The sequence below is a fragment of the Mobula hypostoma genome, chromosome 31 (assembly GCF_963921235.1).
Source record: "Mobula hypostoma chromosome 31, sMobHyp1.1, whole genome shotgun sequence".
Taxonomy (NCBI): Eukaryota; Metazoa; Chordata; class Chondrichthyes; order Myliobatiformes; family Myliobatidae; genus Mobula; species Mobula hypostoma.
This window is the reverse complement of record NC_086127.1, coordinates 2,445,325-2,463,246: the sequence shown is the minus strand read 5'-3', so window position 1 is coordinate 2,463,246 and position 17,922 is coordinate 2,445,325. Positions and strand designations below refer to the sequence as shown.

Below are 17,922 nucleotides of genomic sequence, written 5' to 3'. Positions count from 1 at the left end.
TTTCAAGTGTTTTAGATGACAAGCGAAATCACTTCACACTCCCAATGAAATATTACCGCTGTAGTGCATTCTTTACCGTTGCATCGCTGTGCTGGGACCAGGTAATGTATTTAGAGATGTTGAAACCCAGGAAATTGAAATTGCTCATTCTCTCCACTTCAGAACTTTCAATTCAGATTCGTTCCTGTTCCCACGTTTTAACCTCACTGAGGTCCACAATCTACCCCTTCGTCTTCCTGACGTAGAATGCATGGTTGTTGCTGTGACACCGCTCACCTCGCTCCTGGACTTTCTCACATTTCTATCTGAGATTCTTCCAATAATCGATGTGTCATTATATAAACCTGTAGATGGCATTTAAGCTATGCCTACACAGACAGTCATTGCTATGGCGGGAGTAGAACAGTGGGCTAAGTACACACCCCTGAGGTGTGCCAGTGTTGATCGCCAGCGTGCAGCTGATATTATTTCAGTCTGCACAGACTGTGCTTTTCCCATTATCCCCTTTCAGCTCAATTTCTTCAAACTGCAGATCCATTTCCTTCAAACGTTTTCTTTTGGGCTGGCGCGCAGTGAACGTTGTACAGATGTGTTCGTCTGGGAGAATCGAGGTGGTCTAGGCTTCCCGTATCACACACATAGGACAAACACTGTCCCTGGAAACATTATCACTGCACCACTATGCCCTAACAGGCAAGTAAAGGACAAATTCGACATCTCGCCTAGGCCTATTGAGCCGAAGTTATCCAAAAATAGGAACGCTCAAAGGGATGGCTACACCTCTTGCACTTGCTTATTCGCCATTTCTAATGATCCCTCTCGTTGCTTCGGAGTATCCCAACTCAGAGAAACTGCAGAAAAGCTCTGCATTTTATAGTTTGATCGCGGAACTATTCAAAGGTAGCCTTTTTTTATGCAATCCCTCTCAATGCTAGGTGGTTGCCATTAAACAGTTAACAATATATGGTTTATTAGAGTATTTTTCACGGAATAGATCAGCTGGGCTGAACAAAATTTCTGTGCTCTTTGTGACTTTAACCGCCGAATTTATGAGCAATGCTTTTTCTTTTACTCATGAGTGTCCTGTTATGATTTAAAATGTTTGTAGTCTGCACAGATAGTTCATATCAAGGCGATGTTAATTCCAACAAGTGCCCTGCATGTTTCCTTCTTGCTCTGGTGCATATTTCAAAATTTTCTTTCATCTTTCTTGCACTTCCTCTCTATCTCTCTTCCTTTTTTTTCCGTCCCTTTCTTTCTCGATAACATTCCTTCCTACCTTCCTTCATCATATCTTTTGTTTCCTTCCTTCCAGATTAATGAGTTCTTCGTTGAGCAATAGTTTCAAACAGCATCGGGGAGTTTTAATGTATCCATAAGATTTAGTGTATTTTTTTTTCGCGCAATATTTCTGTTCATGATGTAAAGGGTAATTAGCGAATTCAATGCACCCAGAGTGAATATTTGTAAATTAGTTCAGATTAAAGTGTGGAAAGTTTATTCCATCTCCCCTCACTTAATCTCTATTCGGTTTCGTATAAAGCATCTGAGTACAAACCATTTTTGGGTTCTCTTTTCACAGAACGTAACAGGTAATGGTGTCAAAATATCTGATTCCCGCTACTAGCTGAGAAACTCTGAAACCAATTGCGTCATTTCATTCGACGCATCTGGACATTGTGAAGTTCTCCAATTCTTCTAAAATTTCTACTTACCCATTTTTCCTGTATCCATGGTATAGCTTTCTGTGCCATCTTGTATACCTGGTTTATCCATTTCACTTTGGTCTCCGGAACCTTCATCTACTTTAGAACGTCTGGGTATTGCAGGGCCGGTACCTGACAGCGATAAAAATTGTTTGATTGTAACACACCGATTTTGGAGTGAAAGTATGCAAATTGTTTGCAAAATAGAAGTGATAATTTTGAAGGACCTCTTTACTAAACGATTAAAACACAGGCATGCACTCTGCTAAGGACAGCGGTTTACCACGGATGATTTCACAAAAGATATACCTGTGGTATTATTCTCACAGGGACAATATTGAATTGTCCACAAGTGCAATAGCTTTGATTTCGAAATATAACATCCAAAACAAGCAAATAAAAGACAGACATATATGTTACATATGTAGAAGTTTTCATGTGTTTTAGACCACGAACCAACTCTTCCAATGAAATATAGCTATTTTCTTGCCCTTTTACGGCTGCATCGATATGTTGGGAGCAGGTTAGATCTTCAGAGTTCTTGACAGTATAGTTAACTTAAAAGCAGAATGCGAAAGTAGAAATAATGAGACAAATGTGAGATAGAGTTCATGTGTTCAATGCCCACGTAGGAATCGGATGGCAGAAATAAAGAATTTGTTGCTGAATTGCAGAGTGTGTGCCTTCAGTATGGGTGTACTTCTTTCCTAACGGTAACAGTAAGAAGAGGGCATGTTCTGGGTGACGTGGTCCTTAATACTGGACGCCACCTGTGTGAGGCATTGCTCTTTCATGATGTCTTGGTTACGACAGAGCCTAGTACCCAGGATGGAGAAGGCAAACTTTTACAAATTTCTGCAGCTTCATTTCATCTTGTCAATTAGCATGCACCCACAACCACCGCATTCAACCCTTACCTCCCCCCAACCCGCAATACCGGACAGCCTGGCAAAAGGTTTTCCACCCGATGACTGTAGTAGTTTTTTAGTGTTTTACACGACGGACCAAATCCCCCAAAATAATATAGCCATTTGTCTGCCTTTTTAGAGTTGCATCGATATATTGGGACAAGGTTAGATCCTCAGATCTCTTGACAGCCAGGAAGTTGAAACCGTCTCACTCTCTCCACTTCTGATCGCTCCATGCAGATTTAACAAAATCTATGGAGATTGAAGGTTATACGTTTGAGACGAGAAGCTAAGCAATCTGCAGGATGTTGAGCAGTTTGTGACGTCAGTCTTTGGGGATTAAGAATTTGAGGACTGACCGCATGGAAGTGTATGAGATCAGAAATGGCATCGTATGGATAATCGTTCTCAGCGACTTTCCACGGTTGGGGAATCGACAACTGGAGAGGCAATATTTAAGGCGAGAGCCAGAAGGTTTAATGAACAAACTGTGACGTAAGTCAATAGACCATATGTATATATATTCCACCCCAGAATATCGTAGAGGCAAATCTAGAAACAGCATTGGAAATGTATTTGGGCAGAGACAGATTAATAATAAAATATAGAGGGAAATTGATAAATATAATTTTTTCACCAGGTATAACTCCATATATTTCGTGGATCACGTGAGCAGAAAAGACACTGTGTGCTACATTCTTCTATATGAATATAAACGATTCTTCCACTGGGAGAGGGCTTTGCACGTCTGTGTCATTATATATATATATCATATATATAATATATAATATATATATATATAATCTGACGCAGTTCGCGTATTACTACTCGTTGGAAATATACGTATAGAGCTAGGTCATTTTTCCTCGACTCATCTTAACTTTGTTATGTACTCTGACGCTTCTCAAAATCTTACCTACCCCCTGCGCTTTTACTTCCTGTGTAAATCTCCCGATCTTCCGTGACACGTGGAACATAGATTTCTCGCTCTCCGTCATGAACTTGAGATTTGTAATTTGCTGGGTCCGTACCTGCCCCAAATACGTTTGAATAGAATAAGATTTAATTAGAGTCAACATATGCAAATTGTATAGAAAATGAAAGTGATAAATGTGCCAAATATCCGTACTAAATTAATAGAATGCCCAGATCCACTAACAAAATGTGTTTTTGGAAAAAAAAAGTTATATGCTATAGATTTTTGTATTTCCCATTTTACGGAATATAACAATTAAGAGTTTCAAAATATCTGATGCGGCTTTCAGATTCATTACTGGATGGGAAACTAGAAAACAACTGCAATAGTTTCCTTCGACTCGCCTTAACTTTGTGAAATACTCTAAAGCTTCTCAAAATTCTACCTTCCACTTTTGCCTTTACTCCTTGTATAGATCTCTCGATATTGTGGAGTACGTGACTCACAATTTTCTCCTTGCTCCTTATAGCCTTGATATTTGAAATTGCTCGGAGAAGAAACTAATTATTGATCGAAGGAGTAGAAACTAATTATTGATCACCTGGGTTGAAGGAGCTTCCCAGGTTGTCTGTTTATCTATGGTTTTAACTGATGCTTACAGAAGCAAACAAAAAACAAACAAACAACTTTTCAACTCTGTGTTCTGTTAATAACTATTTGTTCATTCTCTCTTTATGTACTACATATAAATGCCATGTTCATGCATGGATATAACACGCACAGAATGGAGTCTGCAAGCATGGCCTAGAAGATGGTGGTGATGACGTTGCAAGAAGTCTTTCGAATAACTAAGATACTAGGGTGATCTGAGGCAACAACTGCGTTTAACCACAGATGATTTCATCAAGGATATATCTGTAACCTAGCAAAGATAATACTGTGTTATCCACAACTGCAATAACACATCGAAACAAACAAACTTAAGGGAAAATATTTAAAAACGCAAACAACAGGAATTCTGCAGATGCTGGAAATTCAAGCAACACACATAAACGTTGCTGGTGAACGCAACAGGCCAGGCAGCATCTCTAGGAAAAGGTGCAATCAACGTTTCAGGCCGAGATCCTTCTTTAGTCCTAGAGATGCTGCCTGGCCTGCTGTGTTCACCAGCAACTTTTATGTATGTTGCTTAAAGGGCAAATATAACAGCTTGACGCCATTTGTAGCTCCGGATTACACGGTTTGCTCCGACCATCAAAATTACATAGAAACATAGAAAACCTACAGCACAATACAAGCACTACGGCCCAGAAAGTTGTGCCGAACATGTCCCTACCTCAGAAATTACTAGGGTTACCCATAGCCCTCTATCTTTCCAAGCTTCATGCACCTATCCAAAAGTCTTTTAAAAGAACCTATCGTATCTGCTTCTACCACCGTTACCGGCAGCCCAATTCAATCACTCACCACTCTCTGAGTAAAATAACTTACCCAAGACATCCATGTGTACCTACTCACAAGCAACATAAACATGTGCCCTCTTGTGGCAACCATTTCAGGCCTGGGAAAAAGCCTCTGACTATCCACACGATCAATGCCTCTCATCATCTTGTACAGTTATATCAGGTCACCTCTCGTCCCCGTCGCTCCAAAGAGAAAAGCCCTAGTTCACTCAACCTGTTTTCATAAGGTATGCTCCCCAATCCAGAAAACATTCTGGTAAATCTCCTCTTCACCCTTTCTATGGTTTCCACATCCATTTTATAGTGAGGTGACCAGAAATGAGCTCCGTACTACAAGTGGGGTCTGACCAGGATCCTGTATAGATACAACATTACCTCTCGGCTCCTAAATTCAATCCCACGATTGATGAAGGCCAATGCACCGTATACCTTCTTAACCAGAGAGTCAATCTGCGCAGAGGCTTTGAGCGTCCAATGGACTCAGACCCCAAGATCCCTCTGATCTCCACACTGCCCAGAGTCTTAACATTAATATTATATTCTGTCATCATATTTGACCAACCAAAATAAACCACTTCACACTTATCTGGGTTTAACTCCATCTGTCACTTCCGAGCTCAGTTTGTCATCCTATCAATGTCCCGCTGCAACCTTTGACAACCCTCCAAACTATCCACAACACCTCCCCCCTTTGTCTCATCCGTAAACATACTAACCCATCCCACCGATTCCTCATCCAGGTCATTTATAAAAATCACGAAGAGTAAGGGTCCCAGAACAGATCCCTGAGGCACACCACTGGTCACCGAACTCCATACAGAATATGACCCGTCTACAACTACACTTTGCCTTCTGTGGTCAAGCCAGTTCTGGATCCACAAAGCAATGTCCCCTTGGATCCCATGCCTCCTTACCTTCTCAATCAACCTTGCATGGGGTTGCTTATCCAATTCCTCGCTGAAATCCATATACTGTACAACTACTGCTCTTCCTTCATCAACATGTTTAGTCACATCCTCAAAAAATTCAATCAGGCTCGTAAGGCAGGAACCGTCCTTGGCAAAGCCCTGCTGACTATTCTTAATCATTTTATAAGTCTCCAAATGTTCATAAATCCTGCCTGTCAGGATCTGCTCCATCAACTTACCAACCACTGAAGTAAGATCTATAATTTCCTGGGCTATCCCTACTCCCTTACTTGAACAAAGGAAAAACATCCGCAGGCCTCCAATTCTCTGTCCCCATTGATGATGCAAAGATCATCGCCAGAGGCTCAGCAATCTGCTCCCTCGCCTCCTACAGTATCCTGGGGCGCATCTCATCTGGTCCCTGCAACTTATCCTACTTACTTTCCCAAAATTCTAGCACATCCTCTTTCTTAATATCTACATGCTTAAGCTGTTCATTCTGCTGCAAATGAGCACTATAATCACCAAGACCATTTCCACACTGATTACTAAAGTAAAATATTCATTAAGTACATCTGCTATTTCCTCCGGTGCCATAAACACTTTCCCACTGTGACACTTGATATGCCCTATTCTTTCACGCTTCTCCTGTTCACATACTTGTAGAATGATTTGGAGTTTTCCTTAATCCTGCCCACCTGGTTTTCCTAATTTCCTTCTTAATCTCCTTCCTTTTAGACTTATATTCTTCTAGATTTCTAACATTACCTAGCTCAGTGAACCTTTTGTAAGCTTTTCTTTTCTTCTTGACAGGATATATTACATCCTTTGTACACCACGGTTCCTGTACCTTAGCATGACTTCCCTCTCAAAAACTGGACTGCCTGCCATTTGCCTTTCCATTTAACGCTCCATGTCAAGATGCGTGTTGCTTGCCGCCTGTCTCCTGTTTGCCGTTGAACTCCATCAACTTCCTGTGTCAAAAAAGTACTTTCTGCCGTTTTCCTTTCCATTTACCGCTCCATGTCAAGACAAGTGTTGCCTGCCGCTTGTCTTCTGTTTGCCGTTCAGCTCCAGCAACGCCCTGTGTCAAGAGAAGTATTGCCTGCCTCCCGCTCCTCTGTTCACCCGCGCTGTTTGCCTGTGTTAGGTCTATCTCTCCGTGTTAGTAGGAGCATTTGCATGCCGCCTGTCTTCCCGATCAACCTTCCGCCCACTGTTCTCCTCAAGCCATGCTGGCACCCTGGTCTGCATCCCTCCTGGGCCTCGTTACGCGGCCCACCTACATTCTCCGTTGGCTTGTTGGTTAAAGCCCGCCTTCCTACCGTAGCGACACGTGTTCGATCCCCGCTCAAACCTGCCTCTCTCTTTGGCTTTCCTCTGCCTAATCCTCGCTCCCAGGCCTTCCCTGTAACCGTTTATAAACACTTTAGATTATTCTACTTCCGTATCTGTTTCATTCGTTTGCGTTCTCGCCGTTCTATTGCAACTGAACGGTCTGGTCAACACGGACCCAGCGGACACAAACACTACCCTACAAGCTCTCGCCAGCTAGAGTTCCCTGCTGGAGCCCCGCGCAGAGGACAACTTGACGATTTGAAAAAAGTGACTCAGAGTTCCCGGGTATCAAATGAGAAAATTGTGCAATTACAAAGGCAATGTTTTGTCAAAAACTGGATCATTCTTCAGAGCAAGGATTAAGGGACTGACGCCATTCACAGGGCAGGGGGTGGTATTACATGGTGCATTACGACATTCAAACTTGATGTTGATGTTGATTTGTCTTTCCAAAACAATTCTGCATTTGGTCAGAAGATAGCCTTGACTGTGAAAATGGTGTCTGCGTTGCCATGCATGGAGTGCCTGCACCGTTTAGAACCGTAACATTTTCAGGGTCTAGAATTCATGAGCATACTCCCTGTTTTGCAATGATTGGGAAAACGTGCTATTGAAACCAGAAAATTGGCAAATCTTCTTAAGAATATAGATGATTTAACGGATGAAAGTGTTTTGAAATTTTATACCCAGTAGTTGGAAGATTACAGGTTTTCTAGGCGGTGTTGTATGGAATCTGCGCCGACCTCAATCGACATTTGGTCCGCCGTGAATGTGATGAAAATACCGAGGATGTACTGGGATATAAATGTGAAAAAGTGCTTATTGGGAAACATATGGAATTCCAGAAATTATTAGATGCTGTTAGAAATGAGGACTTGGATAAAAGTATAACTTAGTGGCTCGAATCCAAGATGGCCTTGGGAAGCGGAAGAGGCATATATCCATAACCAGAACTTGGCTGCTCTGAATGATCCCAAGATGTATGTACAGACAATTCTGGATGTTCATAAGAAATATAGTGCATTAGTCTGTCCGCCCGTTGTGCTCTGTCGCCCTGTTCCATTGCAACATCTACAACTAATTTACTTGATTATCTTAAACTGAAAGGATCATCTGTGCTAAGCCAATATAATTACATCAGTAAACATAGATTCTGTAGCTGACTTATATTATTACCACGAAGGGATAATCCCTATAATAGTGCAAAACGATATGTTTCTTTGCATATATATTTCTTTCCTTCTTACTTTCCTTACAACCCTCCATCTTTCTTTCCTTTTGTCTTTTCCTTATTTCATCTTTCTTTCTTGATCATGCCTTTCGTTTCATTAAGTGCATATTAAGATCTTCCTCATTCAGAAGTAATTTAAAGCAGCAGGAACATTTCAGTTTTCATGGGCTTGTATATTTTTATTACACAATGCATGTTCAAGATCTGCAGTGAACAGATTTCGGTCAGGTAATAAAAAAAAGTTCGAATAATTTCTGAACGAAATATCAGCACGAGCTCAGCGTTTCCAATTTGAAGTAATATGGCCGGCAGCAGTATTGAAATATCTAATACCGTCACATATTCACGGAAAGTATGACGGTACTTCTCAGCTAACCGTGTCGTTTGCATTGGAGTCATCGTAACCTTGTGAAGAACTCGAAAGCTTTACATATTTCTAGACAGCCATTTTTCTTTCTCACCCTGCAGATTAACTACTGGGATGAAAAGTACGAAACCCACTGCATCATTCTCCTTCGACTCGTTTTAAAATTCCACTTACCCATTCTCATTTTACTTCCGGTGTAAAGGTCTAGATCTTCTAGTGATCGTCGCTCATGCTTTTCTCCATGGTCCTCAGTTTCTTCAAATTGCACATATTTCTGCTCGGTACCTGCTCGAAAATGTTTGAAAAGGACACGGATTCATAAGAAGAAAAATGGAAACATAGAAAGATATAAAACCCTGCAGCACAGTACAGGTCTTTCGGCCCACAAAGTCGTGCTGAACATGTCCCTACCTTAGAAATTACTCGGCTTACCTATAGCTCTCTATTCTACTAAGCTCCATGTACCTGTCTAAAAGTCTCTTAAAAGACCTTATCGTATCCGCCTCCACCACCGTTGCCGGCACCCCATTCCAGGCGCTCTGACCAGGGTCCTGTATAGCTGCAACATTACCTCTCGGCTCCTGAATTCAATTACGTGATTGATGAAGGCCAATGCACCGTACGCCTTCTTAATATCAGAGTCAACTTGCTCAGTTGCTTTGAGCGTCCTCTGGTCTCGAACCCCAAGATCCTTCTGATCCTCCACACTGCTAAGAGTCTTACCATTAATACTACGTTCTGCCATCGTATTTGACCTACCAAAATGAGCCATCTCACACTTATCTGGGTTGCACTCCATCCGCCACTTCTCAGCCCAGTTTTGCATCCTATCAATGTCCCGCTGTAACCTCCGACAAGCCCTCCACACTATCACAACACCTCCAACCTTCGTGTCATCAAACTGTCTAGAGAGTGGGAGAGATAACAGTGAAAAATCTCCATGCTAAATGAATAACATGCTGAGATATTCGCAGGTAACGAAGACACTTTACCATGCTTGCTTTATTAAATGTATTTCTGGCTAAAGAAAAATAAGTAAATCCTATAAGCACGAATACTAACGTCTCCACAATTGTTAAAGGCTCTGTTTCACATCAGATGAATTTGTTGTCTAGAGATACAGGTCGGAGCAGGCCATTCCGGACCAATGAGTCACAGCACCCTGCTTCCCATTTATTTAACCCCAACCGAATTTACAATGTCCAAGTATACTCTCCTCCTGCTGCTACCAGGAAGGAGGAACAGGAGACAGGCCCCGCATCACCAGGTATAAGGACTGTTCTTTCCCTTCAACCATCAGGCTCTTGAACCAGAGGAGTTAAATTCGCTCCACTCACCACAAAATTAAATTGTTCCCGCAACACGCGGACTTGTTTTCAAGAAGTATTAATCTCACGTTCTCGCTATTTATTGCTTATTTACATGGCGATACAGAATGGAAGAGGCCCTTCCAGCCCTTTGAGCCGCGCCACCCCAGCAAATCCGGAAGACGCTTATGCTACAGTGGCGCTTATTGTTATTTAGATTGTAGATTTTTTTAATCTATTCATTTGTAATTACTTCATATTGACTGTGAATACCAGCAAGAAAATTAACCTCAGAGTCTTCTATGGTGGCATTTTAGTACTTCGATAATAAATATACTTCGAGATTTGTACGAGTTTTTTTTTATATTTCATAGCGGGCATTTCCTGAAAGAACCACATGATTCCTCCTGTCTACTCATTCCTTCCTACCCTTATTCGTTTCGTTCTCTCTTTGTTTTTTTCTTTCTTTATTTATATCTACCTTTCTCTCTTTCTCTCTCAACCTGTTTATTCCAATACGATGACACATTATTCCTAATCTTCAAGTATTTGTTTCTTCCTCAGAAAACAGTATATATCATAGATCATGAGAAAGTTGCGTCAGATCAACTGGTGGTCACTGAAGTACATACACCTCTATTCTTTTTCGGCCATGCGAAAATCAAATCAGCCAAAAATGTGGGAGCAGGTCAATGCATTAAAGCTTACCTGCATGGTGGAAAAGATAATTTGTTGTTCAGGGAAAACATGAGACTGGAGAAGAAATGTGATCTAAGTGACTCCTAATAATATTTGCTACCAGACGGGGTAGTTTTGATCTCCTGGGATTTCTACACACAACAGACTTTAGAATTTACAATGTATTTTGCGAGAAAAATATGAGTTGTGGACAAAATGTGGAAGGGCATGGAAATAAAATATGTTGCCTTGAACTTGATTCACCGAAAGATTTTGAACAACATTTGCATGTTGTCCCTTGCATTTTATGGTCCGACAGATCTATTCGTATGGTTGAATCCATGCCTGCTTGTGCTGGTAACTTCTCAACACAAACCACCCCTTTTAAGGACACCTCAGTTACCTTCAGCAAACATCAACTGTGGCTTCATCTCTTTTAGAGGTGTTAAGGCATACTATATGACATTTAAATTGTATCATCATTAAAAATTAATGCAAATGTTGAAATCTCAGATATAAATAAAGGTAACAGGAAGGCAACAGTAACTCAACTAACCACGTGGTACAACCACTGACTGCAGAGAGAGGATGTCTGAAAGCATAGAACATCAAACATCGAAGCTGATGAGCTACAGCAGCAGATGACGGTGGCCATATACTCATTGAATCAGAATGAGAATGAGAATCAGAATCAGGTTTATTATCACCGACACGTGACGTGAAATTTGTCAACTTAGGAAGCAGCAGTTCATTGCGATGCATAATCTAGCAGGGGGAAACAAAAATAATAATAATAAATAAAATAAAAATAAGAATAAGAAATAAACGATTACAATATAATGTATTGAATAGATTGTTTTAATGCGCAAAAACAGAAATACAGCAAAAAGTGAGATAGTGTCCAAAGATTCATTGTCTATTTAGGAATCGGATGACAGAGGGGAGGAAGCTTTTCTTGAATCGCTGAGTATGTGCCTTTAGGCTTCTGTACCTCTTACCTAATGGTAACAGTGAGAAAAGGGCATACCCTGGGTGCTGGAGGTCCTTAATAATGGACGCTGCCTTGCTGAGATACCGCTCCATGAAGATGTCCTGGATACTTTGTAGGCTAGTACCCAGGATGCGGCTGACTAGACTTAGAACTTTCTGTAGCTTCTTTCTGTCCTGTGCCTCTCTACGCCAGACAGTGATGCAGCCTGTCAGAATGATTTCCACGGTTCAACTATAGATGGTTTTGAGGGTATTAATTGACATGCCAAATATCTTCAAACTCCTAATAAAGTATAGCCGCTGTCTTGCCGTCTTTATAACTACATCGACATATTGGGACCAGGTTATATCCTCAGAGATCTTGACACTGAGGAACTTGAAACTGCTCACTCTCTCCACTTCTGATCACCCTATGTAGATTGGCATGTGCTCCTTTTTACCCTACCTAATGTCCACAACCAGTGCTTTCGTCTCACTGACATTGAGTGTCAGGTTGTTGCTGCGGCAAAACTCTACTGGTTGAACATATCTCACTGCTGTTCACCCTCTAGTCACCACATAAGATTCTGAAAACAACGCTTGTATCGTCAGAAAATTTGTAGATGGTATTTGAGCTATGCTTAGCCACACAGTAATCTGTATATAGAGTGTAGAGCAGTGGGTTAAAGCACACACTCCTGAGGTGCTCCCGTGTTGACCGCCAGCGAGGAGGATATGTTATCACCAATCCGCACGGATTGTGGTCTTCCGGTTAGGGCAGTTTATTGTGGAACAAAAGTGCAAAATAAAGTGGTGATTGAGTGTATGTATTATACCTAATACCTAATTGTCTTAAAGCTTCACGGCGAAGTGCTGTTACAATATCTGATTGGGGGCAAATTATTCATATTTATTAACGTTGATAAAATATTTCAGAGCACCAGCAATAGAAAAAAAAGGTTCATCAAAATGCACATGAAAATACAGGATTGGGAGTGATCCATGGACTATTCCAAACTCTTTGCATATTCATGAATGACACGACCAATCTTTTGCATTAGTTAGGGGCGGTTCAACTACTTCAACCTTTTCCACATCGAACGATTACAAACAGTAGATTAACGTTCATGAAAGTGATGTCCCTAGCGGATCAATCAGAAAGTGGATGCAAGCTGCTTGTTGGGTTAAGCAGAACTTTGAATAAACTTAAGTGGGCGGTGGAAAAGTTTCAGAGAAAATAAATATACAGAATATGGTGTACAGTACAATGCTCAATTAGTACTTATGTAAGACCATAAGTCCGTAAGATATGGGAACAGAATTAGGTGAATTGGACCACTCTCTGCCATTTCATCATGACTGATCTTTTTCATCTCTCAACCCCAATCTCCTGCCTCTTGAAGTATTCCGTCATGCTCAGACTAATCAATAGTCTACCAGCCCCCGCTTTAAATATAGGTAACAGCTTGGCATCCGCAGCTGCGTGTGGCAACTAAATTCCACAGATTCCCCACTTTGTGGCGAAAGAAATCCCTCTCGGATCATTCCAAAAGAACGCGCCTCCATTCGGAGGATAGCTCATCTGGTCGTAGATTCTCCAACCGTAGGAAACATCCTCTCCACATCCACCCTATCAATCCCTTGCACCACTCGAAAGGTCTCAATTAGATCAACCTTTATTCTTCTGAATTCTAGAGAATACAGGCACAGGCCATCAGACAATCTTCATATGACAAGCCGTACAATCACGGGGTCAAATGTCACAGGCAGTCTATGGCATTTGCAGCATCGACCAATTTCGGATAATTTTTCTACTTACCTCTCAGTTTCCGCTTCTGGAAGTCAACATGGCCTCCCGTGTCCGTAACGACAACTTTGCGTCGTGCACGATCAGGCTTAGATTTCGTTGACTTAAATGCGAATGTTCCCATCAGAAACAACAGCACGAAGACCACCTTCAACGTTTTCATTCTTGGTACATCTGTTAACAGTGCCAAACACAAATTATGAACGGTGAGCATAATGGAGAGCAGTTTTAATAGGTTCATCGACCTAAATCATAGTTATCCCGCTTTTCTGCGGTTTGGTACAGATATCCTCTTTTAAACCTCTTGATCAAACTCAGATTGATTATCAATATCTGCTTGAATATGAATCGTGCTTCAGTCGGATAAGTACGCAGGAGAGCACTTAAAACAATGCCTCGACTAAACTGTTTTTTCTTTTAAAATGCCTAACTGGATATACTTCTATAGCTCCAAAATACAACTGATAGAAGGCCCTGTGGTGGAGGACTGTGTCAAATGGTGTAAGCTGGAACATCTGCAGCTCAACATCTGTAAGACAAAGGAGATGGTGAGTGATTTTAGGGAGGCTGGTGTAGCACCCTGGGAAATGGTGTTTGGAATGTTCCGCTGTGCAATGAAGGGAGTGTTTTTTTTTTTCTTTTTCTGGCCCTCAGAGCGAGTTGTTCGAAGACTTTTGTTCGGCGGAAGATGGAGACAGAAGATGCCGGAATGGAGAGGTCGTAGACTGCAGGACGGAGTGGACTTGAATTGAGATTCAGGGAGTCGATGACGCTCGGAGGAAATTGATGTGGAACTAATGGACGTAAAACCGTGGGCTCCAACGTGCACTTTTGACTATTTCAGTTAAATGGACCTTTTTTTCTTTTACTTTTCTTGACTAACCCTATAGCCAAATTAAATATTATAAAGTTCAATTGTTTAATTGCATATGGTGTACACTCTGATATATCGTGGTACTGATTGGTAACACTTCATGCAACATCCACACAAACGAGATTTCACAAGTTCGGCGGGGCAGAGACTGTCTTCCCCTAAACTAACGTCGCCAGCCAAACTTTAGGGTTACATAAGCCTTTATTATTCCTTACTACTATTGATAGAGAAGACATGGATGGGGTGAGGACCTACGAGCATCTGGGGGTGCAGTTGGATGGAAGACTTGACTGGGGCATCAACACAGAGGCTGTGTACAAGAAGGCCCAGAGTCACCTCTACCTCCTGAGGAGAATGAGGTCATTTGGAGTATACAGGCCTCTCCTTCGCATGTCCAAATGCTTAGAAAAGGTGGCTCTGTCATAGGAGTCAACCTGGACACAGTGTTTCTGTGACAGAAACAAATATAAACATACCAAAAACCTTCGAAGTTCTGGAGAATATTTTTCACACTCTGCCCTCGTCCTTGAGTAAACAGAGTAACACGTTTAGCAGTAAGAAACTAATACAACTGCGCTACTCCGAAGAGGGCGACATGAGGTCATTCTTATCCAGGGCGCTGGGCAATATAATGAGTATACGTGATAACACCGCCCCCACCACCACCACTGTTAAACTGATCGAGGTAACTTATTTTTTTTTCTTATTCCGTGACAAGTTAAAGAACCAGCAGAAATGGAAAACACATTGGAGTCCAGTATTGCTATTAACTAATGGTATTTATTAGTAACTACACAATACAGTAATATAAATGCAGATTTATCAAACAGATTATCAATGATTATATATAAGTAAGTGTGGAAATATATGAAAACCAAGCTTTTTCAAGTCCAGGGGTAAATAAGTAGTCTTAAGATTATGAGTAAAGTTCGGTTCAGTTCGTGGTATTCAGTTGAGTACTGACGGAGACAGAGATAGGGAGAGATTTGAGTCTTCAGGTGAGCTGACACCGTCGATCTTCCCGTTGTCCTCCGAAATCCTATTTAAGTCACCGACTGTGACCAAAACAAAGGGTACCGTTCTTCTGCGGTGGAGCTATCAAGCCAGGGGAGGGATTCTCACACAAACAACTCCCCACCGGTCACTCCCTTTTCACACTGCGAGAGCCACTGATCGATTCGTCGGATTGATCCTCCAAAAATCCACTTTTTCATTGGGCGCAGCAAAGTTCATTCAGTATCCAAAATCATGTGTTCGATGTCTATCATCTGAGCTTCTGTTTATCTCACCGCACTGAGTACCAGCTGTCAGTCAAGCAGCTCCTCCCTTATTTTTTTGTGTAAGAAGACAAGCAGACAATGAGCTTGTAGAAATTTAAACATGCTGCCGAAAAATCATGACACCATCTCAAAGCAGTCTGCGCCTCTCTCTGTCTTAGAAACAAGATGTCGGTGTGGAAAACCTCTTTCTCTCTCTTTTCAAAAGCACAGTTCATTGGGGTAATCGAGCACAATTGATAGGGGTATTTCAGGGCCCCGGCACACTACCTTCCTTCAGAAAACAAAAATGTCAAAGGCAAAATATTTGTTTAACTGGACATTTCAGAGTTTGAAACATTATATATATAATCATCAGATGACAGAGCAAAATCTGTACAATTTCCAACTTAACATCTGGATAAATATCACTTATAATGTTGTCAGTATCTTTCACATGTTTGATTGTCAGGTCATTTTCTTGCAAGATCAGACTCCAATTCAATAACCTATTCTTCTCCTTCATCTTAGTTAGAAACACCAATGGGTTGTGATCCATGTAAATCACAAGTGCTTTCTGGTCAGGACAAACATATACCTCAAAATGTTGCAAGGTCAGATTAATTGCTAGTAATTCCTTTTCAACAGTGGAATAATTTTTCCGATGCTCCTTAAATGTATTTGAGAAATAAGCTACTAGGTGTTCAATGTCATCCACACCCTTCGGTAACAGTACTGCCCCAGCAGCTTCGTCACTAGCGTCTGTTGCTATAGAAAATAGCTTGGAAAAATCAGGTGCCTTGAGCACAGGATGGTTTCCAGACATTGAAAAGCCTCCTTGCAAAAGTCACTCCATATAAATCTTTCAGTCTTCCCCAGAAGTTTTTTTTAGGGGGAGACCGATGTCTGCAAAGTTCTTACAAAACTTACGATAATACCCAACCATTCCAAAAAAAAAAAAAAAAACCTTCTTAAAGCTTTCTTGCCCGTTCGAGCGGGAACCTCAGCAGTAGCTTGATCCTTGGCCTGTACAGGAGCCAGTTGGCCCTGGCCTGCTACATAGCCCAGATATGTAACTATGGCATGACCAAACTCACTTTCAGCGAGTTTCCCAGTAGGACTGGCCTGGGAAAGTCTGTCAAACAATTTTTCTACCGCTGCAATATGATCTTCCCACGTGTCATTCCAGACCACTAAATCATCAATATAAGCCCCTGTGTTTTCTAACATCTAATCACGGATTTCATCATTCTTTGAAATGTCATTGGAACATTTTTCATCCCGAAAGGTAAAACATTGTATTCATACAGTCCAGCTGGTGTCGCAAATGCTGATATCTCTTTAGTCCTTTCTGTTAAAGGAACACACAAGTATCCTCTTAACAGGTCAATTTTATACGGTATTTAGCCTTCCCCACTCTAACAATGCAGTCATCCATTCTCTTTCCTTGTTCCTTCTTCTTTTCAATTTCTTGTTCAGCCATTTTTCTTTCTTTTAAGTTACTTTTGTAAGGCTGCTCTCTGATGGGCTGAGCTGAATTTACAATGACGTCGTTCCCTTCAGCTGTACACCATCTTAGAATGTCAGGGAATAAATCGTTGTGCTTGCTAATTATTTCCTTCACTTGTTGTGATGTAGGTTCTAACTGATAGACATTATCAGTTATATTTTTTCAAAATAATGGAATTCTGAAATCTTGTTGATACTAGATTCAGTTTGGTAAAATGATTTTTCATCTCATTTTGAGACTCCACTGCCCTTAAGACTCTATTTGTTTTTATAACAGTACCCACAGATGCTACCTTATCAAACAAGTGTTTTATTTTAATTTGAACATTCTGCAAACTTTCCTTGGCAAGGTCATAAACCTTATTAAATCTTTTCCGCACATTGACCCATATTTCCAAATCAGACCACAGTTCTTTGAGTAGGATGAAATGCCCTTTTGGCCTGTGACCGAACACAGGTTACTATAAACTACCCTCCAATGATTTTTGTATTGTCTCTCCAACAGCAAATACGAGTAGGGGAACCCCATCATCCCAGTTTTTTTTCCCCATTTTTCACAGAATATGTTTTAATCATGGTGTTAAGAGTGGAGTCCAACGTTCCAAGTCTTCCTTGGAATCTGTGCGATATGCATATGACACAATGTGCTTAGCTCCCTGTTCTCCAAATATCCCCTGGAATTTTC

The 17,922-nt window shown here is 41.2% G+C and overlaps 1 protein-coding gene across 15 annotated transcripts in view; it reads right to left on the bottom strand.

Annotated features, from left to right (window-relative positions):
- Nucleotides 1–17,922, bottom strand: part of LOC134339996 (uncharacterized) — a 147,507-nt gene that overhangs the window by 112,637 nt on the left and 16,948 nt on the right. For all 15 annotated transcript variants that reach the window (XM_063036837.1, XM_063036838.1, XM_063036842.1 and 12 more), the window contains exons 2-5: nucleotides 13,611–13,772; nucleotides 9,012–9,122; nucleotides 3,535–3,645; nucleotides 1,716–1,838 (exon numbers count right to left, since the gene is read on the bottom strand). In XM_063036837.1, the coding sequence (XP_062892907.1) occupies nucleotides 1,716–1,838; nucleotides 3,535–3,645; nucleotides 9,012–9,122; nucleotides 13,611–13,761 (496 nt within the window). In that variant the 5' untranslated portion in view covers nucleotides 13,762–13,772. The remainder of the gene's footprint in view (nucleotides 1–1,715; nucleotides 1,839–3,534; nucleotides 3,646–9,011; nucleotides 9,123–13,610; nucleotides 13,773–17,922) is intronic.